General features: G+C 37.3%; 1 protein-coding gene across 2 annotated transcripts in view; it reads right to left on the bottom strand.

Moving 5' to 3' along the window:
- prkcb (protein kinase C beta) overlaps positions 1-24,419 on the bottom strand; it is a 91,383-nt gene that overhangs the window by 39,320 nt on the left and 27,644 nt on the right. For both annotated transcript variants that reach the window (XM_023348692.1, XM_023348691.1), the window contains exons 3-6: positions 14,640-14,722; positions 8,065-8,176; positions 7,764-7,892; positions 1,614-1,770 (exon numbers count right to left, since the gene is read on the bottom strand). In XM_023348692.1, the coding sequence (XP_023204460.1) occupies positions 1,614-1,770; positions 7,764-7,892; positions 8,065-8,176; positions 14,640-14,722 (481 nt within the window). The remainder of the gene's footprint in view (positions 1-1,613; positions 1,771-7,763; positions 7,893-8,064; positions 8,177-14,639; positions 14,723-24,419) is intronic.

Raw genomic sequence — 24,419 nt, 5'->3', positions numbered from 1 at the left:
AAAAAAAAAAAAAGGACAGTTATACAGGGTATTAAGCAGTGACAGGTCTGAAATAGACACTTTTTCATTGAAGGAATTTTAGTACAGGGTCCCATATTTTCTCAAACACAATGACTTTATCTTCGTTGTGATATCTCAGTCTTTCCAGATGCAGAGTATTTGCCAGTTCTCCCAACCACAAATCAAATGTGGGCACAGAGTCCTTTTTCCAAAATCTCAAAATCAACCTTTTAGCAATCACTGTACCAAACAAAGCTGCCATTTTGCTGGTTGCAAAGCACTGGAGACCCCGATGATGGCAATAAGAGGTTCTGGATCCCATTTTTTCCCAAAAGCTGTTGGAAAAAAAATTAAAAATTTTCTTCCAGAATGAGTGAAGCTGAACACATGACCAGAAGGAGTGTGCCAAGTTACCAATAGCAGTCCGACAACATTTACAAATTGGAGACACATTAGTAAAGAAAGTGCTCAGCTTCTCCCTCGAATAATGGAGCCTATGTATAGTTTTGAACTGTATGAGATTGTGTCTGGCATTGACAGAACATTCTTGTATACTTTTCAAACCCTCCTCCCACAGTTCTTCAGATAGCTATTGCCCTAACTCATCCTCCCATGCCTTCTTAATCCTGGTTGTATCTACACTCATACCATTAAAGATCCTATAAAAGTGTGACACTGCCCCCCGATTGACAGGATCAAATTTATTTATTTCCTCCAGGGTATCATGTTTCATTAAAGTTCCAACATTCGATACATTTTTCCTAACATAGTCCCGAACCTGCAGATAACGGAAAAAACTTGACGGAGGAAGATTATACTCGGAACATAACTGTGCAAAAGATGCAAAAGTTCCACTAATATATAGGTCACCAATCACACTGATGCCCTTCATTCTCCACGCCCGAAAGACAGCGTCACTGAGACCTGGATAAATAAGTTTTTGTGGAGAATGCAAGAATAGACTTGTAACATACAAAACAACAAGTGACATGAAAGGAATCCACCGAAAGGAACTGAAAGGTTTAAATGCTGAAACTTCTTCCAGTATTAATTACTACTTACTGGTAATCACAGAAACATTAAGCAGCTGCATCTGATCAACTAAATGTGAAACGAACTTAAGAGAACAGGAAATAAAGCAGAAATGGCTAAAAACTAGCACTCACAAGGGGCGGTGGACAGAGATGAAGGAGAGCTAAGACAATTACAAAACACAGCAAAAGAATGCGCAAAAAGCAAAAGCCCCAAAACAACTATTTTTTTTGTCTTTACAAACTTGTTTACTAAAGCGCAATGCTCGCTTGTTTCTTATTTTGGTGGCTTGAAAGATGCACAAAGTTCCTCTAAACCTGAACATCTGCACTGAAATGCCTGGAGTTATCAGTCTTCTCCCGAACTAATCGTCGTGAGGATTATCAAGGATGCAGCAGCAGCAAAACAACCCCAAAAGCAAGGTTTTACAAGACACAAGAAGCCAGATGTTCTCATCCGAGCGCCGGCGGTCACTTGAGCATGGGAAGAGCGGTACAATGCAGCGGCCTGAAAGTAGTTCTTTCATTAAGAAGAAGACATGATATTAATGAGAGCAATAAGAAGCCATTAAACTTTCTTACAATTTGAAGGTCTCGTTCCATGTGGGGTTTAGGCAACACTTTATAGTCTTGGTCTTCTGTTTGCTTTCACTGCGTGGATCTGGGATCAACTTCAACTTCACATACGGGTCTGACAGACCGTTGGGGTCCATAGGAATCAGATTCCTGGCCTCTTTAACTGAAGAAAGCAAAGAAAATAAAAAAACAGCAGGTCAAAGTCACCAATAATTTAACTTTTTCAATTCTCACTGTATTTAAAAAGCATTTGTTGGAGGGACAGTTGTCTCTTTTGTGGTGGTCCAAGGTTGCAGCATCTAAAAAGGTACTGAAACGATTAGCTTAAAAAGAAAGACGTTCAAGTTGCCTATGCTAACTGTTTGGATTGAAGTAGAAACTGAATTTGGATAGAAATAAAATAACACGGCACAGATCACAAGGACAGGAAATTAGAGAAGTAGTGGCATATTTTTGCTATTCGAGTCAGATTGATGGAGAATTCAAGAGGAAAGTGCAATTTTTTTGTTTTCAACATAAGCGTTACTCAGAACCTTTGTGACAAAATGTGACTGCAGTGTTCATAGATGTCGATGCAGACACAGGAAATAACCCTTCACAGGGTTGGAAGATCTGATTGTAATGACCGTGGAACGTTGCCAACTTCAATACTAATCCTTTCGTTGAGACAGCCTGTCATCGAGAGGCAATTGTACTCCATTAATGTAATAAAAATGTTGTGGGTCAACCTGCAAGTTCACATCGATTACCAGAAGAGATGCTGGTGCATGTTGGGTGGGGTAGTAAGTTTTTCCAGCCATGATCCACAGTAACACTGTAAGTACATATCAGTACATTTAATTTTGGTTTGTTGAAATCCCCCCCAAAAAAGCAGACCAATTAAAGCGATGTAAGAAGATACACAAAGGAAAAAGATTTATAAAATATATACATTTTTTTTAAAATGTGGTTTCTTCTTGAAGATGCAAAACCCTACATAAGTTACTTAACAGGTCACATGTGTTCTAATACAATTTCTTTAGTCATTCATTAAATTCTAAATTAATTAAAAATAAACTATTACTAATAAACTTGCCCAGAACGTTAGCTGGAGATGGGCCCCAGCACCCCTTCCCACCCCACTAGGACCAGCGTGTTAGAAAATGGATGGATGGATGGATAACTAATAAACTAGTGCAGCTAAAACTTGCAAATTTTGTTTCACCAAGTTTAGATGTTAATGGCAGCCTTTTCATATTTACAGGTTAAAAAACTGTGTATTTTTACAATGCTTTTACACTGTGATCTGGTGAGGAGCTGGCTGCTTTTATCTGACCTGGCCATTGTCTTCCTATGCAATTCCGCTTGATTCTCATCTCTCTTCTCTACTTTGGCTGGAATTTCTCCCATTAAGCTGAATTTCTCTGGTAGAATTTCAAATGGGCCAATCAGAAATCAGAAAGAGACGTTGTGAACGATTATGTTGATTGCCTATGTACTATTTTTTTCGTCAGGCTAGCTTTTATAACGTTTTTAGCATAAAAGAAAAATGAAAATCTACTAACTACTGTAGATAGTTGCCATGCTTTTTTCCCCTCCATATTTCAGTGAAAGAAAATCATGTATGTGTCCCATAAACATCTAAAGGTCTCATAAGGTGGCATGTAAGTTTCCTTTGAACCAAGACAGAAGGAGAGCTTCCCAGGAGATCAGGAAAAATGCTGCCGCTAAAGCAGTACTCTCCACTAACCTCCAATAGGTCAACCGCAGCGAAGACCCCAGCATTAAACTCTCAGCAGAGCGGGCCAATAAATATTAGATGATGCCAGTTAAAGTGACCATCAAATAGCAGTGGAGGAGAGCTGTAAAGAGGGTAGAATACCAAATAGTCCCAGAGGGCACAGAGTAAACAGCAAAGATGTGTGCAAATCTGTTGTTGTGAGTAAATGAACGCATCTGATCGAGCGTACATATCAATGGAAGCAAACGGAACAGCAGATTACTTTACAGTGCCACCTTGGATGTTTTATTTTTGTAATTGTTTATGTAAACTGATTGTGATCAACACAATTTTTGACCAAAAAAGAAAAAAAAAAAACAATGGTCTGATGTCTGCATGAAACCTAAAAGGTTAATGTCAAAGTGAAAATTTATTTCTACAAAATAATGAAAATTATTAGAATGTAGATCACTTAAAAGCAGTGTTTGTGTCTCAAATGATTTTAGTACTAAGACACCCAAACCTGGAGGATTCATTCACTGGTTAATCAGAATTTCTGGATATTATTAGAATTTTAATAGAAGCATCTAAGTGCAAAATGTACCTGATTTTTCATTAACATTCTTAGCAAATTTTTACCAAGATTTAGTGACAATCTAGTGACAGGATTTGATTCAAATAAAACAATTTAAAATACAAAATTCAGTTCAAAATATAACATTTTTATATCTATCACTAAGATCATTTCAGAAATTAGGTTTATTCTAAAAAAAAAAAAATATTAAAAAGCCAAAGATACAATTTATTTCTGACGCTCTCTTTTTCAGCCTATGTTGAGTAAAAGTCACCTTTTTTTAGCAGTAAAGTTATATATCATTTTTTATAATATTCTCTGTGATGATAGAATCAATTTCAGTCAACAGAAATCAACTTGGTGTTTACAGATAAGGGTTTTCACACAAGAAAAGATGCTCGCGGGAACTTTAAGGATTTTGGTGAAGATGAGACAAAGAGTTATGTTAAAATAAAGCAATTACTAAACAGAAGTTCAATCTCACCCAATCGAATTGGGGTGCTTCTTTAATTATGCAGTTTGTTTCTGTTTGCACTGTTCCCTAGCACAATATTGAGCTCACAGAAATCACCCTATTCTAATGTCATCAGGCATTTCAACAGCTTACTGAGATCTGAACTAGAAGGAAAAAATATTCACTTGTATTGAAATGCAACTAATCCAGCAGCTTCTTGTCATCAAGCTTTTTGTTTCGATAATCTCAGGTACATCAGTTTTTAAATAAAATATGATTTAGCATGATCTTATACTTGGTACTTATAAGAAGGAAGATTATGGTTTGTTCATCTCAGCTGGAAGAGATGCCTGTTATTGCATCCACAGGACTGGCAAATGCAAGTGATTCACATAGCAACAGCATCACCAATAACATTGGGATAAATTACTGTAGGTGTCACCAGTCAGGCGACGGCATGCAGCAATGGATTAGCTACCACTCCTTCAGGCATGTTCCAGAAACCAAAGAAGTTGCCAGCACTATGTTATACTACCAAGACCTCACTACGCAAGTTTTGTGCATGCGTAGAAGAGTTAAAGATTAAACACATTGTGATTTATGATGTGCTCCTTGTCCAGTGTGAAGGGTTTGAAAAGTTCTGTGCACTTTTAAACCAGTCTTTCAACAGCTGATCACAATAACTCCTTTCCCATTGAAGGTTTGTTTACTAAACTATTTCTGTCTTGCACATTCTCTTACGGGGGGGCGACACAAAGAAAAATAGCATCCAAAAGATTTTGGTTCGATATCCTACACTGCATTTGCCGTGCTGGAGACCCTTTAAAAGAGAGGCCAGGCCCTCTCTGCTCCCATGAGCTTTGCATCACCATGAACATTGAACTACCTACGACAAGAGAAAGTCTGTGAAGAATCTGTTGCTTTACAACAGCAGCAACAGCTTCAAGAAATCCAAAATCGGAGTCAACACAAACAAGTCTCTCAGTGGAGCAGCCATATTTTGCTTACCAGATCCTGCTTTATTAAGCTTAAGGGAAGATGCTTGCACTTTCTGCTTCTTATAGCAATAGCACTGAAATAAGAATGTTACACAGGGCTCCATACTGATCCCTGTCGGGGAAAAAATGGAACTGCCTCTGTCTTCTACCATTAAAGAGTTATCTCATAAAACCAAAAAGAAAATAACTATATGTTGAACAAAACCTTTAACAATGTCCAGATAATTTTTACCTGGACATTTACATACTTGAATTAGTTCGCCGTTCTGGTCTGCTAAGTGGATTTACTGCTGTCCTGGCAGTGTGTGTGTGATAAGTGCACTCTCTTATCGTTCCCCACATTAACGAGCAGTTAATGATCCCGTGTTGGAGCGTGGGAACCAGAACCAAAGACGAGACTAAATCACACTGAGCAGCAGGGAAAGAGAATTCAGCATATTGGTTCAAGCACCAAAATAATATTCATGTCTGATAACACAGAATAAGACAAATAATTACTGCATATGCATATTGAATTTAATACACTAAACTAAAGACATATTACGGATGTTTAAGTCAAATTCATTTAAAGGTTTAGTTGAACTTTTTTCTATTCCTGCTTTTCAGGTTTTCCACTCTTAATTCAGCCATTTAGAGGTAATATTACTGTAAAGAAAATTTATAAATATATTATGGTAATAATAGTTATAATGTATTATAACTAAGGTTTATTATAAATCAAGATATATTTCAGCTTGATGCATTTACTGTTCAAATTAAGCTGACTTCTAAGAACGCTTGTTATAGTCCTCTGCTGCCTCCTTCAGGTGAAAATAGACATTACAGGTAAAAATTAATTCTATTGAACAAACTCTACTTTTTATTTTGGGCTCCTTTTAAATATAATAGATTAAAAGCAAAACAATTTTTGCTCCAAGCTAAATTAAGTCAAGTACATTAAGGTAGTTTTGTTCTTTGACAACAAAGGGACACATTTTTGCAGGTTTTTATTTTTCATAAGAAAATTGAGAGAACAACAAAGAGTATAAATACATGAATAAATTCATAAGTCATAACAATTAAAATTTCTTCCTGATTACCTCATAAAATTCAGAGTGAAACCCCAACTACAATACTTATTTTATAGATATTACTTTGGTAAGAAATAAAATATTCTTGCATTGTTGGCAAGCCCTTAGTTGATGTTGGCAAATTTCAGCCGGATTATTATCCACAACAGTAATCTGATTGTCCAGTTAATTATTCATTTGGTAATTTTTAAATGGTTCTTTAAAAGTTCCAGAACGTCCAACTGGTGCATTGTGAATATTTTTGCAGATTTCGTTTGGCAGAATCTGAACAAGCAAAACGGGTCCAGAATTACTAAAAGTACATTTATACCATGTTCGGCAATACAAATATTTCCAAATGTACAAAAAGAAAGATAATACCTTAACTAAATAAAAGCTTAACCTTATCTTAAAGTAGTATTATGTTAAAATAGCAAATGAATTTTAATATGGATGCACATTATATCGACACCAACACTGATATTAGTCATTTTTTATCATGTTACTGTGATGAATAAAACTGGACCACTATTTACAAGCGATATTTCTTCTCATCTTGTTGCCGTTAATTCTGGAGGGGAAGTGGAGGAGGTTGGTCATGTGGTATTTGTTTTGGGAATTATTTTATTTTCCCAAAACATTTTCTGAATGTCTAATATCCAATATTAAATCTAGAGTCTTATTTAAGGAAATTATTGCAGAGAGCCTCTTAAATGGAGGGTGCAAGTTCAAGTCACGTTCTATTTCAAAAACTAAATGTACGCCAACTTTAAACATTCGAAAGGACGAGGGTTTGGGCTCATCGTTTTGCCGCAACACCCGGTTGTGTTCAACCTTGTTCGACAGTCGGTGTATGGTATCTCAGTTTTGGATTGGGTGGCTTATGTGTGTTCGAACAGGACAATGAACCAAAACACGACTGAATACATATTGAAAGGCCTCAAGCCTCAGATATGGCCCTGGCCTCACCTCCATTCAAATGTTGAGCAATATAATAATAATAAAAGAAAAACATATCAAAGTGTACGGTTTCTGAAAAAAAAGAGCAACTAAAAATTCAGCCACAATTATGACATAAGAAATTAATACCTACAAAAAAGCATCTGGTTTCTCTGTAGCTCGATAAGGAACTTTGAAATAAATCGAATAAATCACTAACAGGCCTAAATGATTTCTTTTAACGGCGAGTCTCATGGCAAAATACCATGAACCAAAAAACAAAAGATCAATCCTTAAATCACGAAGCAAGTATTCACGCCTTCATCTCTGCCATCCTTACAGCAGAGGGAGACAAACACCTGCATTCCTAACACTTCCCCGTCAATGTGTTTGTGTTTGTGCTTTTGCATCTGCATCTGTGTGTTTTCCTGAAATACACTCACTGGTGACGGTGAGAACGTTAGTCTTGACCTCGGCGGTGATCTCGATGCGGCCTCTCCTCTCAGTGTGGTCCGTCCCACACAGGTTCGGCACATTGGGCACACAGCGCTTGTGGATGTTCATCATACAGTCTGAAAAGCACATGCAAGATTACATCAAGAGTAAACTGTTTGTGTTTGGATATGTTTGAAGGAAGCCACATAGTAATCCACATGCAAATAAAAGGAATTTGTAAACACTTTCATGTAGATATGAACAAAAATGATCAGGTTTGAGAGGTTATGTGCAGTTTGGAGCACGTACGGTCGCATCTCATCCCCTGGTGGATGAGGCCGTAGAGTAGGGAGCCGCAGTGGTCGCAGAAGGTGGGGCTGGAGTAGGTGTGGATCTTAAATTTATGCTTTGCCCTCGGGTCCTGATGAGAAACATTAAGAGAAACATTAAAAACTTGACAGGCACTTAAAAATATCTTTTTTTATCGGAGCAAACATTTCACAATACACGATTAAAGAAGGGGAACTTTGCAGAATCAAAGAGCAAATAAATGATCTTCCGTCTCTTTCACCACAAGCCATTCATCTCAGACTTTCCTCTGCTGTGAACATTTACAGGAAGTTTATATGGGGGTAGGTGAATGTAGAGGGGGGTTGACTGTTGTCTGATAACAATAGCTTTCCTCTGAACTGCTTTTGTTCTCATCAGTTTTCCGAGGCAATAAAAGCAGCTCCCTTCAGAGCCTGAGTGCGTGTGCACGTGCAGGTGAGCGTGCGCGCAGTTCTGTTGGCACAACTGTCTTTAATAGGAAGTCAGTCTTCCGTGAAGTTTGATACTGGTCTGTTGAACAATCATGAACATGCATGCAGCTGCTGGAATGACACGACAGGTTTCTAGGCACATTTTATTCAAACCCCGAAGAGAGATTTAGACCTGGAAATTTTAATGTTTCGAAAGAGAGACGAAGTTTTAGAGGCAAAATGCATTCAAGTAAAATATCTGTTTGGTTTAATTTTGCATCCTAGCTCAAAGATTAAGCTCAACCAATTTTAAGCAGCAACATCATTCGCCATGAGCAAACAGGCCAAAAGCTGAACCGTTTCAGCTGCTGACTGCTGCAGATGTTGATGGTCACGTATTGTGCTGTAAGAGAAGCAATACTGACGGAAGATTTTGACATTATTCATAAACTTCTTGCCTGTCCTCTTCTAAAATTTTGCTAAATTGTTAGCTTTTGGTCCGTTCAACTTGGGAAAATTCTATTATTTTTTTCTGGTTTTGCTGTATGTCTCCACCATCTTAGCATATTTGGAGACTTTTTATAACTCAAGCTCAGTTAGATTGGGTGAAGAGCACCGATTTTCAAGTTTTCACAGATCTCAATCGAATTTAGGTATGAACTTTGACTGGGCCATTTAACATGGATTTCCTTTGCTTAACCATTGTATGATGATGACATTCTTGATCTCTCTGCTGAGTTATATGGTGTTGTGGTGTTGCTTTTTTTCCCAGTAATGTTCTTAAACAAACTGCTAAGGCTTCACAGATTCATACTGTGGTCAAAATACTCACATTTGGACTCTACAGTATTTATTAATTCAGTGACATTCTAAAGACTAATGGCCACAAAGGAATTAACTTAATGTGACAGAGTGAAGGGGCATGACTCACTCAACTCTTACACTTAACTCATTCAAGTTAAATAAGTGAGTTGATCTAAAATTCTGCCAACATTGAAGTTTGTGATAAAATGAGGATGAGTTCAAGGGATATGAATGCTTTTATTGTACCGTCATTCTCAAATAACATCTAAGAATTGCAAAACGAAAAGTTTAAAATTTCTGACTAAAGTAATTTAGGTTATTCATCTCATGTACATAAACATCTTCTAAATAAGTCATTGTAAACTGTTAAACTGCGTACTGTGAGTGCTTGATGGATCATTTTCATGTTATGGTCTACAGTCATTACAGTGAGAGTTTTTGACAATTTCTGCAGTGAAGAGAGAATACCACCTGCACACTCTTTGTCTTCCTATTGTCTGTGACTAAATCATTTCTGCACATTAACATTCATAAGTTGCTTTTAACTGTACATTAGAGGTTTTACGTGGGAGTGTGGAGGGCGGGCCATATCTCCAGGTGGACTGTGATTTCTTAGGGGAACGCTGCCTTCAAATTTCGGCATCATTTTACTCTGAAGCAAAGGACCTGTTTTCTTAATAAAACCCCTAATATTCTCCCCCTCAATTCTCAAACAACAAAAAAGCGATTATAGTTATTTTTGATGTTTTGCCGAGACTGATATTGGTTACGTTCTTTGAGGTGAAAATTGTACAACAAATCCTCTTTATGAAAATATATTTAAATGTGGAACCAGGGAGAGGGGGAAACACAGTCTATTTTTGTCTGCTGTCTATCAAGCGCCCATGCGAGTTCATGCATGTGTGAAACCTGCAACCGCAGTGGAGAGAATACACACCTGCATCTGAGCTCTGTGGTAGTACAGATGTCCAGAGGGAAGAGACATATTCTCAGTTCTTGTGAATGTTCAGAACTTTCAAATCAAAAGCCAGAACAAATTATATGCCTGAATTGTTGCTCTAGTCTGCATTTGTCCTGGGCCTTAATGTAGCATTTTGACCATTGCCTCAGTTATACTCAACATCTTCAAATTATAGGAATGTCTTAGTATGTCGTTAAGTTTGAATCATTTTCATATCTTAATTTTTCTTTTCTCGTCTTTCAGAGGAAGAAATGAGCAGCTAGGAGGTACAGTTACATTCAGTTCAATGTATCGTCCAACAAAATGGCCTAATTGGAAATTGCCTCATAACCCTTCTGAGATTGATCTCTAAGGTCAATGTTTTCCGAGTGTGTAAACAAACATCTCTACGCTCCAGTGCAGCAAACAGCTAAAACTCCTAGATTTACAAAAGTAGCTGTTTTGACAGTTATGAAAACTTTCATACAACCATACATTTAAGGTATGCATTATAAGGTCCATATTTTATTTATTTTTTTACTTATTTCCATGTCGATGTCTATCCTTTCCCCCCCTCGCCATTCCTTTGTTTTATCACAGCACTCTCCTGTCCAATTATATTTCCTGCCAACGGCACTAGTCATCTCCCGCCAACACACAAATCAAACACATGCTGTCATGTTATTGGAAATACTCTGTGATAGACAGGCTTCAGAGTCACTTAGTTGGTGAAGCAAAAATTTATTTTCTTCCTTGAAATTATCCACACAGAAAACTTTTAAAACACGCCTATGCCCATTTTTAGTCATATTTAAAATAAATGTTAACTGTGCAGCACATTAATGATGACAGTAATAATAATAATAATAATACATTTTATTTAAATGTGCTTTTCAAAACACTCAAGGATATATATTGTACAAACAAGTTAAAAACAACAAGTTAACTACCAGCAACTTAGATAAATAAAACATTTCTTCTGTTCTTCTCTGTAAAGTAATGCTGGTTGCCTGACAATGTGATGTTAGCTTGTAAATTAGCTGCATTACAAGCCATGCTATTTATTTTACCTCCAGACGTGCTACCTTTTGTAGCATTTTGCATTATGTTTGTTTCAAAACAGAGCAATAATTTTTTATCATTTTTTAGCATTTTCATCATTTTTTTCCCCCCATCACTGGTAAAAGTTTAAGCAAATTCCTCTATCCAGCCACAGAACACAAGAGACAGCTTGACGTAACAATTGGCAAAGGGCAAATATTCCTTTACATCTAAATGCAAAAATTGTTACATCCTGTGTAAGCTTTTTCCTGCAGTTTTGAAACAATTTTTACACCTGTACCGCTGAACCTTGAAACCATAAATCAGTTCATGTCCGACACGACGTCTGTAAAACGTGCACAGATGTTCTATACCATTAGCAAGCTGTGGGCCTGAAATGTAGGTTTCATTAGAGGACATCATCCCTCGACTTCTCCCACAGGGAACCCATTCTATTAACCCAGATCTATAATTGAATTCTTCTTTTATACATACATAGCTGACGGAAGGGAAGAAAAATGAGAGGTAGTATGGGAATTAAGGAACTACAGACAGAGAGATGATCTTGCGCAAACCAGGATGAACTGTTTTTAGATTTGACTGCATCACTCTAAATAACATTATACATCTGTTTCTAAATTGATGTACATCTTGGTTATTTTCCTTCCTCTCGGTAGGAGCTCTTATGCACAGATATAAGTCCTCCGCTCCATTTCCATCTCTAATAATAAAGTAAGCAACTAGTTTGGAGCAGAGCTAGCCTACATTCCCAGGGACGGAGGTCATAAGGTCATGAACTTATTAAAGAAACAATATGATGATGGTGACACGGCCCCATAATTAAGAGCAGAAGACCCCTGGGTGGATGAGCTTTTAAAATAGACAACGTATGCGGTGTTTTCAGGTTTGGTTTAAAGGGAGACAAGTGGGAGATATTTTCATACAATGGGGAGAGCTACAGTACATGTCTACCAAATATAGAAATGTTCAAGTGTCAGACATGAAGCCGGTGGAAAATAGAAAGAAGATGATAGAGGTGGATGGTGAGATTTGAAGTGACAAATGGAAAAAAAAAACAGAAGCTTAATGCTGGCTTAAAAATAAGAGATGCCCAAGAGGAGATTTTTGGATTAGTTCTTTAATCAGTAAAAAAAAAAAAAGCAGATGAATAATCAAATACTCATGTTTCACCCTATAGGAGATTAGTTTATTTTTTACTTGAATAATAAAATATATGGCAAACTGAAGGTCACTTATTTATATCACCAAAACTTGGCATTTTACCTGGGATGTGTAAAATGCATCACAGGTAACTTCTTTGTATTTTCTGCAACATGCGGTTTTCTTTAGTAGTTTTGTCTTTCACTTGATGTTGCAAGTCTGAACTGGATGGGTTAAACCCAAACGCGTAACATGACGTCAGACTAATGTGATGACAAACATGGTGCACTAGTCGGTCTCGTGCTTGTCAAAAGCAGTGACTTTTTTCTGGATTGTGTTGTGTAATACTGGACCAGACGGTTTTATGATTTTGTGATGGAAACAGAAAAAGTGGCGTACCAAATCTCACCGACCAATGCCGTACCGCTCAGTGTAACCGAGGCATTAGAGACAAACATAACAATCATGTTTTTTTTTACCATGAATGCTAGGGAAGAACATGAAACAAGCCTTGCATTAAGACTGTGGTGAATAAGCTTATATAAAATGGACTTTTGCAATATTTAATACAGAAAAGTTTAAAATTTTGAGTTTCTAAAAAAACAGATGCTAGCAAAGAGATGATGAAGAAGAAATGTTGGAGAAAGAGCTTGGACCTTTGTGAGTTTCTGAAACTAAAATGATAAAAGAGACGCTATTTGAATCATGGCACCAAGAAAGAAATGCTAAAGCAGTCAGGTGAAACACAGGGAAAAATAACAGAGGTTGGTTTTAGACACAGATACAGCCTCATCAGTCAGAAAACCAAAAGGCAAACACAAGTGCTTCCTCTGGAGGCGTCTACGCTCGTCAGGCTGAAAGGGCACTCCAGAGGGAGGTGCAAACAGGTGGAACTTGAAAATGGTTTTTCAAGCCCACTAACGAGAAAAGGCCAAATCATTAGTTTCCCTGAGATGAGAACGTTTCGTTTCTTGAAGATCCGTGATTGAGCGCTTCTTAGAATGCTTTAAGAGTAGAATGACAACAAAGAGCCCGAGTTCTCTGAAATCGCAGAAATCTTCCTGGACTGTATGTGTTAAGTTTAACTCAGTGATGAAACTATAGACTCACTTCCTGACATAGCTTCTTTCTATAGCATATTGACAGCAGAGTCAAAAAATGTTAAAGAAAGTCCCATTAGTCATATGACAGTAATACATTTACTGAGAAAAGTAGAAACGAAAGAAGTAAAAAGGTTTATGCAATCACTGCTTCTACTACTTAACACATATTTTTTGACGCATATAGTGACTTGCAAAAGAATTTATATTTCTTGAACTTTTATGCATATTTTCCCATTACAACCACAACCTTCAATGGATTTTATTGACCATTCAAGGTCAATGAAATCCATTTTATTGGATTTTATTGATATATGTGATCTTATACGATCACATATCGTATAAGATATGTGGTCTTATGCGAACGTGTTCTCGTATGTACCTCCTTTTACCCCCGACTGAAATAAAGTGAAACTAATTGTCTTCGAAAGCCATCTAATTAGTTCATAGACCTGAGAGGTTTTTTAGAAAACACAAGTAAACAAACTGCAATGTGAAGATCAGACAGCAGACAGGATAGGAATAAAGTTGTGGAGAAGAAAAGAAGAAGGACGAGCAAGAAATACAATATTTTAAACCTTGAACGTTGCACAGAGCACTGTTCAATCCACTACCTGAAGGTGAAAAGAGTATGATGCAGTTGAAAACCTACCAAACATAACCATGTAACAGGATTGAGTCAAGAAGGTCATTAATCAGAAAAGCAGCCAAATAAAATGCGGCTTCTCGGGTAACTCTCAAGGAATTGAAGACACATTTGGTTCTGGTTGAAGAACCTCCTGATAGGTTCACAAATCTTATGGAAAAGTGGCAAAAGACTTTAGACTGAGGTGGAATTTCACCTTTGAGCAGGTCATGAACCCTAAGCATACAGCCAGAGTTACAATACAATGGTTTATATCAAAGATTTTCCAGGTGTTGCAATGATCTTGCCTAATTCCAGACCTAAACTTACTCGACAATATTTTATTTTTCACCTGTTAAAAATGTTTTAAAAATCACACATCTTTCCATTTCAGTTTACAATTTTGCATTACCTCTTGGTGGAATGTTGAAAATCTGAGGGATGTATAATTTTAATAATCTGACTGTACTCACGTCTGAGGCAGGTCCTTTGTCCGCGCCTGGACAAGAGAAAGTGACAAACTCATGGCAGCGTTTATGAACCACAAAACAGCACACTGTGAAAAGAGTGTGAGAGAGAAAAAAATGCATCAAAATTCAATGTGAAAATTTCACATTTATTAAATTTCTCTCACAACAGTTGTCAGTAATATACAACATGTTAAATTCTCCCAAAACGAGCCTCAACACTGCATTCTGAAACTAAAATGGAAACCAAAACGTATCAAAAGAAGAAGAAAAAAATGGGTTCTGTATGATTTAGATTAAACTGAGCTGGAACAACCCTTCTCAAACACCACATATGTATTATTAGTCTCTCACTGAGGATGGAGAGGTCTATTTCCCCTTTTCTTTCAGCTTAAATTACTAATACCTTAAAAAAAAAAGGCAAAGAGGAAAGGCAAGTATATCTGTACACCGCTATTATATACAAGACAGATTAAAGTGTTTAACCACAAAAGAAAATGCAGTGAAAAAACTTCACTAAAGGCATGAAGCAAAATGAAAAAGTAATTTAAATGAAGAGCAAGCATTTACTCTTAAGCAGAAAGTGACAAAGCCTTACTGCGTATTAAAAACACTCGTCGAGTTCAAAACTCTCATAAAGGAGACGTGCTGACGTTCATCCCCTCTAAAATGGCCTCTCCTTCCGCTTTGTTTCATTTCAAAGAGCAGATATTATCTAATGCAGTCATAAAGTGTAAAATGGCGCTCAATTTCAATTCTTCTTGGCAATTACTCAAATAGTGATCCAGAAATAAATTGTAGCTTGTCAGCTACAACAAAATGGTCATGCATGGCCAAATTTATAGAGGCGTCCCCCTTCCTCTTTTGAAAATAAAAAAATGCAAACAAAGAGGAATAACAGCAGCTAAAATAAGCTTCATTTGCGGGCAACCAGTCTATAATATAGTGACACTTAAATAAAACCATGCTGCGAGTAGAAGACGTTTCGCTTAGCATCACCTCACTGTGCTGTGTTATATTGTTGCAGCTCTTTGATGACGAACTTTGAAGGGTCCAATTACAGATTTTCTGCCTTTTAATGACTTCCTTCCAGGAGAAATGAGACTAAAAAGCTCTTGATGCGAAAGCACTTTTGACTTGACACAAATGTTTTTATTGAAATTAAGGCAAATTACAGATGCTCTTAGGGAGACTTCTTGACTGTAGTGACTTCGCTCTTGGAAGCAGCACTTATATCAGAGTATTTAAAAGCTCAAGTAGTGGAACAAAAGGATTCTGTGGGTCTGTCTTAACACCTACACTGTCTTTTTGTAACTCCTGCAGCATTGTCATTTAGTCAGACGGCCTATTGGACGCACAATGGGCACCATCTCCTTATCACAAGATTCCTTTCTGTTTATGGGTTTATGGGCAAGCATTACACTTTTTCCTCCCTGGGGTCCTCCGATTTGCAGAAAAACAACAAGGATCTACATCAAAGAAATCTTATGCAATCTGCAGCCAAATGAGATGAAAAGCGTGACACGGTTCCACTTTCCAGGTTGGTAACAATCAGCGAAGCACAAACGTGGAAGCGCTGATGCACAACGAGCCTGTCATCTCCACCCCGATCAGTGACAGCTCCACTTGACAACCAAGACAAACACAGAAGGGTAATAATATCACAGACAGACGTAGAGAAAAGGTTCATACAAAAATGCCCTGGAATCCATATGAGGAATGACAGAAAGGCCCAAAGAGATGCACTGAATGTGCAAACAGGTTTCACGAAAACTCAAGTCAATCCAGGTTACATCACACTAATCTGTTCACATGATATTAGTTACAGCATTTTAAATTTTTTTAAAGATTGTGCCTTTCCAGCTGATTGTTTTATACACTTATTGACACTAAGCATGTAGCAGCAACACATACAATCTACTCTGACCATAACATTGATACATTTGGAAATCTTTAACAAGATTTATGGCATGAATGTTTTGTTTTAGCTAATTTTGGCCAGATTTTTTGAACAAAAATAGATTTGTGATTTTAGTCATTTTGAAGGTCATTTCCGATAAGGTTTTGTTGCTGATCTAAAGGGAGCATACTATGTGTTTTCTCAGAGTATACAATTTTCATAGAGTCATTTCATAGCACAATCAACTCAATTTGGTACCTTCAGCTGGTCTGGAAATGCTGTAAACACCAAAAATAACTTAAAAGAAACTTGACCTTGCATGATAGCCATGAAATGGGCCTCTGTCTCTTTAAGAACCTCCTAGTCTTTCCAGTGCATCATCGGAACAACTCTTCTCCATGACGACATTTACAATCATTTTTAGGAGAATTGAACTGAGAAGTAATTTGTGTGATGAGCTCAGCAGACGTGCAGTTCCAGGTTTTGTTGAATCACTGCTGCCGCTTGTGTAGGAGGATTATGGTGCTCTGTGGGGCAGGAGCTGGGCTGGAGACTGAAGGTCCTAGGCAGAATGTTGGGTATGTGGGGGATGCATTGTATGAGGAAGCATTAACCATGTGACATTCAAGCGTTTCTCAAAAACGCATGAAAAAAATCAAAGCCAAACTCCAGGTATGTTCTTCATGAGAGAATCACATAAGAACATGATATAAAACTCAAAAATGTTGATTTTGCTTAATACCAACCCTTTAAAGAAATCCTTTGTTCCAGATTTATCTTTACTACTTGGTTAGGTTTATTAATTTAATAATTGGTAATTATGTGGAAAAGACTGTAGGTTGTTTGGACTAAAGTAAAAAGTAAATTATTAACATTTGTGGCATAATTAATAGTTTGTAAATTGGTGTTTACGATTGCAAAGTTGTTAGTTTCAACTAGAAGAAGCTTGGCAGAAAGTTATACAAATTGTTTTTTTTTTATTGGAGACAGGTTGTCAAAATTAGTTTTAAATAAAAAATAAAAATACGTACAAGAATACCTTCTGTCAGAGCGAAACTGTAAGAGCATCAAACACTGTTTATCCAGAGTTGTCATTTACATGTGATTGTGAATATTTTTAAAAGCCCATCAACCGTATACAAACAGTTGACTGACAGATATGTGATTATTATATCACTCCTTATGGACATATTTACTGTCAATAATGAGTTCAGACAGCAGATGCAGAGGCAGATTAAAATGTGGACAAATTAGATGAAAGAACTGGGAGGGGAAAAAAAAAAAAAGCCCACCACATATCCACACAGAAAACGAGTTCCGGGACACTGGGCGTGCATCCTTATGCACCAATTTGCACCATGCAGATCAAGGTTAATTTTAATCATGTTAACATTTACTTCAAAAAAAGATAATTGGTGTGTTGGACCTCCGTATCTTCAGCCTGAGGGAGACAATACAGTAGGCCACGTCGGCCTACTGTATTGAAGATGAACTTGCCTGCCTACAAGATGATTCAGTGTTAGTAAACCACGCTTGGGAGAATGTGCTCAAAATGTTTCTCACTGCCAACAGACACTCGCTTTAAAATCAAGATAATGTGCAGTCTCATGGTAACTAGGGCATACGTCTCAGCATGTTCAGAACATTAAAACGATAAAAAACAAACATTTCGGATGTTACAACATACTGTACGTCCTGAGCTGGCAGGTAGAGACGTAAAGGTGTGCCAAGGATTTAACGAGGTTTCACTGAAACCAGGAAGACGGAGCACATAATACCAGTTTTAAAGTCCCTCCACTGGCTCCCTGTAGCTCAAAGAATAGACTTTAAAATACTGTTGCTAGTTTAAAAATCACTGAATGGTTGTAGCATCACAATACATTAAAGATCTGCTGCTGCTGTTCTATCAACAGGTCTTCTGGTTCTGGTTCTGCTCTGCATCCCCAGAACCAGAACCAAACATGGAGAAGCAGCATTCAGCTTCTATGAATTACAAACAAATTTGCAGAAAACTGCAAGACAGCTGAAACACTGAGTTCCTTTATGTCAAGCCTAAAAACACCCCCGTTTAGAGCCGCCTTTGATTCAAAACTGGACCATTGATTAATATATTTGATGTGTATTTGTGCTTTATGATTTTGGCTTTTAATGAAATGTAGTGTTTATCGCAGTTTGATAATAGTTTACTGCATTATGTTTTTAATGGTGTAAACTTAACTTGACTTATGAAAGTAGCTGTGCAATATTTTTTTACTTCCAAAGTATTATGTAAACATAGATATACTGGATATCAATAGTGCTTACATTAATTTTCTAGTCACAAAAACAAATTATTTTTTGATATATAACATGACCTATCCTTAATGAGGTCCTATCCTTGAATAAATTTACCTCAGAGACCAGATACCACATCATATCTAACTGAATTCTTCTCACAGGTTCTGAACAGAGGGAGAATAATTAACACAGAACACGTTCTCCACTCTAACACACATTACAACACACATGTGCACCTGAATGGTACTTCACTCCCACGCAATATTCACTCTCTGGTTACACCACCTACACACAGCAATGATACTGTACTGCACACATACACACAGAAAACCTCCCCCTCGCTCAAACGACATGAGATTGAAAACAGAACGTGCAGGTGGAGGGATGCGAGTACATCTAGGACTGGTGTGAGCTGTTCGCACAGATTGCTTCAAGGCGACTGCTCTTTTTGGGCTACTGCTACTGCCAAATACTTAACAAAGCACACAGTCACACACACACACATACGCATAATGATGGTACTAAAACTGTGCTGCGTGTTCTCCATGGTACGATTCGGAGGTCAAACCAAACATCACATCTGAACAAAAATAGCGCCGGGTCTGAAATGCGATTGTATTTTCTGTAACCAGAATAATTACTGATCGCTTTATCTAATATTTACAAAAAAAAATCCAATTGTCTGACCCCATGCTTTTAAAAAAATGGATGATGGAACGGATCTAATTGCATAAATACAGAGTAGCAGGTTGAAGACATACAGTAGGTGGCTAAGAAGGAATAATTATAAACAATCTTGTGGATTTGAAGGGAGTCTTTCAATCTGGTCTGGTAAATTTCTTCAGGTGAAGAATGGCTTTATTTTTAAATTATTGAACGCAAAGAAGGATGTTTATTTTTCCTTTTTTGATGATGACGCACAGAAAGCCAAATAAATATGAAATCTGATGTTGTTCCAGTAGACACAATTTAACCCAGTATTTACAGCAACAATATAAGAATAGAAATAACCTTTTTATTTCATTGCGCGACATAAAATCTGACTAAACCTTTGCTATTTTAGGTCAGAAAGGGCCCTGGAGCATACGGACTGCTAGACCAGGACCAGTAAGGCTGCACAGCTGAGTTAGCTAACATCTTTTCCTCCAACTTATTACCTACAATACGGTCTAACACTAAGCGACATTCGCTAACTCCGGAGTGCCCCAAGGGTGTGTTAAGCTCACTACTCTACAATTTTTTCACACCATTCCTCCAGCTGAATGTCGTGAAATTTGCTGAAATGATCAACGACACACCGTACAGGGCCAAGGTAGCCGCATCGTGTGACGACAATAACATCAAGAGGACAACAAAAATAATCCAGAATTTCCACAAGAACTGACAAAACCACTCCACGACAATAACATCAAGACAACAACAAAACTCTCGCCGCTGGAAGCGAGATGGTGGAGAACATTACTAACTTGAAATAGACCTGACTTGGAGCAAAACATTTCCTCAGATGTGGGTAAAATAAAGCAACGCACAGGCTGTACTCCTTGAGGAAGTTGAGGAGTATGCTAATCCCAAAGCAGTTGATGGTAAATATTTTGTAACTTTGCCATAAACACGTTTTAATTTATGGATTTTTAGTGCGTTTTGCCAGCTGCACCAACATTATCAGCAGGCTCTCCAGGAGGTGGTAAAAACAGCATAGAAGATTTTTTTTCATCAGAAATCTCCCTCCGTTTTCTCAGAAAAATCCACAAAAGATATGCACAATCACCTCCACCGAGCGAATCCTCTGTTCCATCTGATATCCTCAGGCATTAGGTACAGGCCCATACGTGCCTGAACCACCAGACTGGCCTACAAACTGTTCCTTCAGGCAGTGAGGCTGCTAAAACTCCCTCTTCATATTTACATTGTCTTTGATACAGCATATGTAAATATCTGGTTTCAATTGTTCCTCATTTGAAAAATGAGCGTTCCAAATCAAAATGTTGTCTGCCATTTTCTATAGAGCTAATAATAGCGATCAGACGTTTGCTAGCTCTTTCCATTTTTTGTTTACTTTAACATCTGAACTGGTTCTAGTTTTACCTGTTTGCTACTTGCTTTACTTTAAAAAACATTCCACATTTAAGAAGTGAAGATGTGACACATATTTCCTGATAGCAGTATTAGATTTAATTCAGGATAAAGTGAGGGGGTTACAGGATTATTTCCATCCATGCATCAAAATAATCATGCCTATGTCCATTTCTTAGAGCTCTGTTTTGTATTCTCTTCACATACATTTCTGCTCTCTCCCACGCAAATTCTAGTTTCACACATCAACATTCTCTGTCCTGCATATTTTTTTGCATATTTCAACACTTCATCTAGCTCAACAATGCGACTGCATGAGTTCATGCAACATTTATGTTGATTAAAAAAAACAATAATTCTTGCTCCCCGCAGTTAGGAGGAATCGGCAAATACTCACAGACACCAACTTATTGTATGACATAATGTATACTAATGTCTTCTTTGCTGCTATTTCAATGTGAGTTTTAATGTTTAATGAGAAATTGGTCTCTGTCCAAAGGGAGAGCATGCCACTGCTTGCTCAGCCATCACCACCATTTACAGAGCAGATTCTGGCTTCTGCGGATAATAATTTATTTTTTATAAACAATACATGATGTAACATTAACAAAAAATGTGAATAACTGTAATCTTTATCTTAAAAAACATCAACAGAATGAAACGATATCCTAAGCCTCAAACATCTAACTGAGAACAGGCCTATCAGTCATGGGAAGTTTGAATAGGTCACAACAACAAGCCTCCAAGGCCATAACCATCCAAATTAAATGACAGCCTGAGTAAGGACAGCATTCATCAAAGATTTTTTTTTTCCAAAAATCAGAAATCTCTCTCCGTTGTCTCAGAAAAATCCACAAAAGATATGCACAATCACCTCCACCGAGCGAATCCTCTATTCCATCTGATACCCTCAGGTAGTAGGTACAGGCCCATACATGCCTGAACTACCAGACTGGCCTACAAACTGTAACTTCAGGCAGTGAGGCTGCTAAAACTCCCTCTTCATATTTACATTGTCATTGATACAGCATATGTAAATATCTGGTTTCAATTGTTCTTCATTTGAAAAATGAGCGTTCCAACTCAAAATGTTGTCATGACTTCTGCCATTTTCTATAGAGCTAATCATCATCTTTCACACCTTCCTCCGACCTCTTGTCAGGACTACTCTTGAAGTCTTTCCATGCCATTCTTTTCCAAACAATACACACAGATGAACACATGAACAAACACGGATCACCCCTATGCTGGTGAGCCTTTGCCAGGATTGCACTGAGAAGTGCCTTATATGAGGAGCTCAGTATGTAAGAGGAGTCAAAGATTTTGACAAAAAAAAAAAAACACCATAAAACTGCACATAATAAAATAATTCTCTGAATGTAAAAAGCTATTAGAGGGCCAAAGATTTTCATCTGTAACTGTTTTAAAAGGCAAATCTATTAAGTATCGACTCAGGGGTGAAGTAGTAAAAATGGAAGCCACAATTTTCAGATTTGCATCAATGGTTTTCTGTTTACTGCTGCACGTTTACAAGCAAGCATAGCTGACTGACACGCTTGCAGTCACAAAACCACTGAGCCTGTGGCTTGAAATATTCACAGTTTTGCATGTTTTCTCAATCTATGAGCACCAGTCGCCCGCCGTTATTACGCAACAACTAATAGTCAATCGATATGAACTTCCCATCATGCTCCCTGTATTAGTGTGCTGTGAACAAACTGCTGCTTGAACCTCCTCTGGTGGAAGAGTCTGCTTTACTGTTGGAGCCAACAAGCTAATATTTTGGGTTTACACTGTCTTGAGTAAAGATAAATAAATTAAGTCTTTAGCCTTGAATGAACAGGATGTGTGAGATTTCAGTCATGACACTCTTATTTCCTTTGTGCAATATTTATCAGCATCATCTATTTTTAACCTATTCTTTCTACAATTTGTGATCTCCTGCTCCTTTTTTTGCTTATTTTCATTTGCATTATTTTCCACCGATCTCGTCTCCTCTTGTTGCTCCAGTATATTCTCTTCATGAAATGTTGACAGATCACGGCTGTTGTACGCAGCGTTTCCCTCTAATGAACTGCCAACATGTGTGTATTTGTGTGTGCTTGTGAAACGTAGTGATAAGCTGTGCAACGATGTCCCAGATTTAAATGCTGTCGGATTCTGCAGCCATGTTTAGAGTGACAGAGATTTCTATTTTATAGCGTCTCTCAACATAAAGCCTTGTTAATGAGTCATAAATAAGTTTTTATATAAGCGTAGGCAAACACCGTGTTCTGTGGTTCAGTTCGTGATCATGATCTAAACATTTGGTTGGACATGGATAAAAAAAAAACAACATACCAGGCCATACAAGAATATCCTTAAAACAGCATGATGATGCCACCACCATATTTCAATGTTCTTCGCCAAATTTGATTTGTTTTTTACAGTTTTGACATTGGAAATAAATACTGCTTTTTTCGGACTATAAGCCACTACTTTTTCCCACGCTTTGAACCATGCAGCTTGTAGCCCGGTGCGGCTTTTCTGTGGATCTTTCTTCAGCCACCAGGGGGCTCTTTAGCAGGAAGTGAATCATTGGAAGTCAAAATTGAAAATCAAAGAAGAAAGTGCTAATTTTCATTTAGAACAAGCACATGCTAGCACCAGGCACGACGGAGAAATGTTTTCAAACTCATATGATGCAGCTTTTAAGTTGAGGGCTACCAATCTGGCAGTACAGGAGGGAAATAGAGCCGCTGTACGTAAACTCGGCGTGAATGAAACCATGGTTCGGAGTTGGAGACGGATTAAGCAGTAGAGGGCTGCGTCCTTATGGAAAACTGAGAGCGGCAGAGATATCAGCAGGTTATAGCCCAGTGCGGCTTATATGTACGTTTAAATTATTATTTTTTTTATTGTAGGTGCGGCTTATAGTATAGTGTGCTCTATAGTTTGGAAAATACGGTAAGTAAAAAGTATTAAAACAAATACATGCATTTAGGATGTTAACTATACAATAGTTAAATTCAGATTTCATTTTTGGTAGCACTTTATTTGAAGGGGTGTGCATAATACAGACATAATACTTGTGATAAGCATGAAAGAGTCTTCATGAATGTTTATGACTGTTGTCTTGTCATAAACACAAATTGTTTTTAAAAAAAAGTGTCATTATTTGGTAAATAATGACACTTTTAATGCAAAGTTGACACTTTCAATTGACTTTTAATGCAAGTTTTAGTAGAATATCACATTAAAAGTGTATTAATTTACCAATAATGCAAAATTGATACATTTAATGGACTTCTAATGCAACTTGTGTCTGTTTTAATTATTTGATTTTCTCCCACAGTTTTTTATTTACGTGTTTGTTTATTAATGTCACAAATAATTCAGTGTATCAAACACTGTCATATTTATAAACATTGGTAACAGGCACAGGCCTTTTAGTAACAAGCAGATATGGACAATGGATGGATGGATGGAAGTTAATGGCTATAACATTGCAGACTTATTATAAATTCATAAACTGCCTTACTTTAATGTGTTTAACT

Source organism: Xiphophorus maculatus, chromosome 16 (assembly GCF_002775205.1).
Source record: "Xiphophorus maculatus strain JP 163 A chromosome 16, X_maculatus-5.0-male, whole genome shotgun sequence".
Taxonomy (NCBI): Eukaryota; Metazoa; Chordata; class Actinopteri; order Cyprinodontiformes; family Poeciliidae; genus Xiphophorus; species Xiphophorus maculatus.
This window is presented reverse-complemented; position numbering and strand designations above follow the sequence as displayed.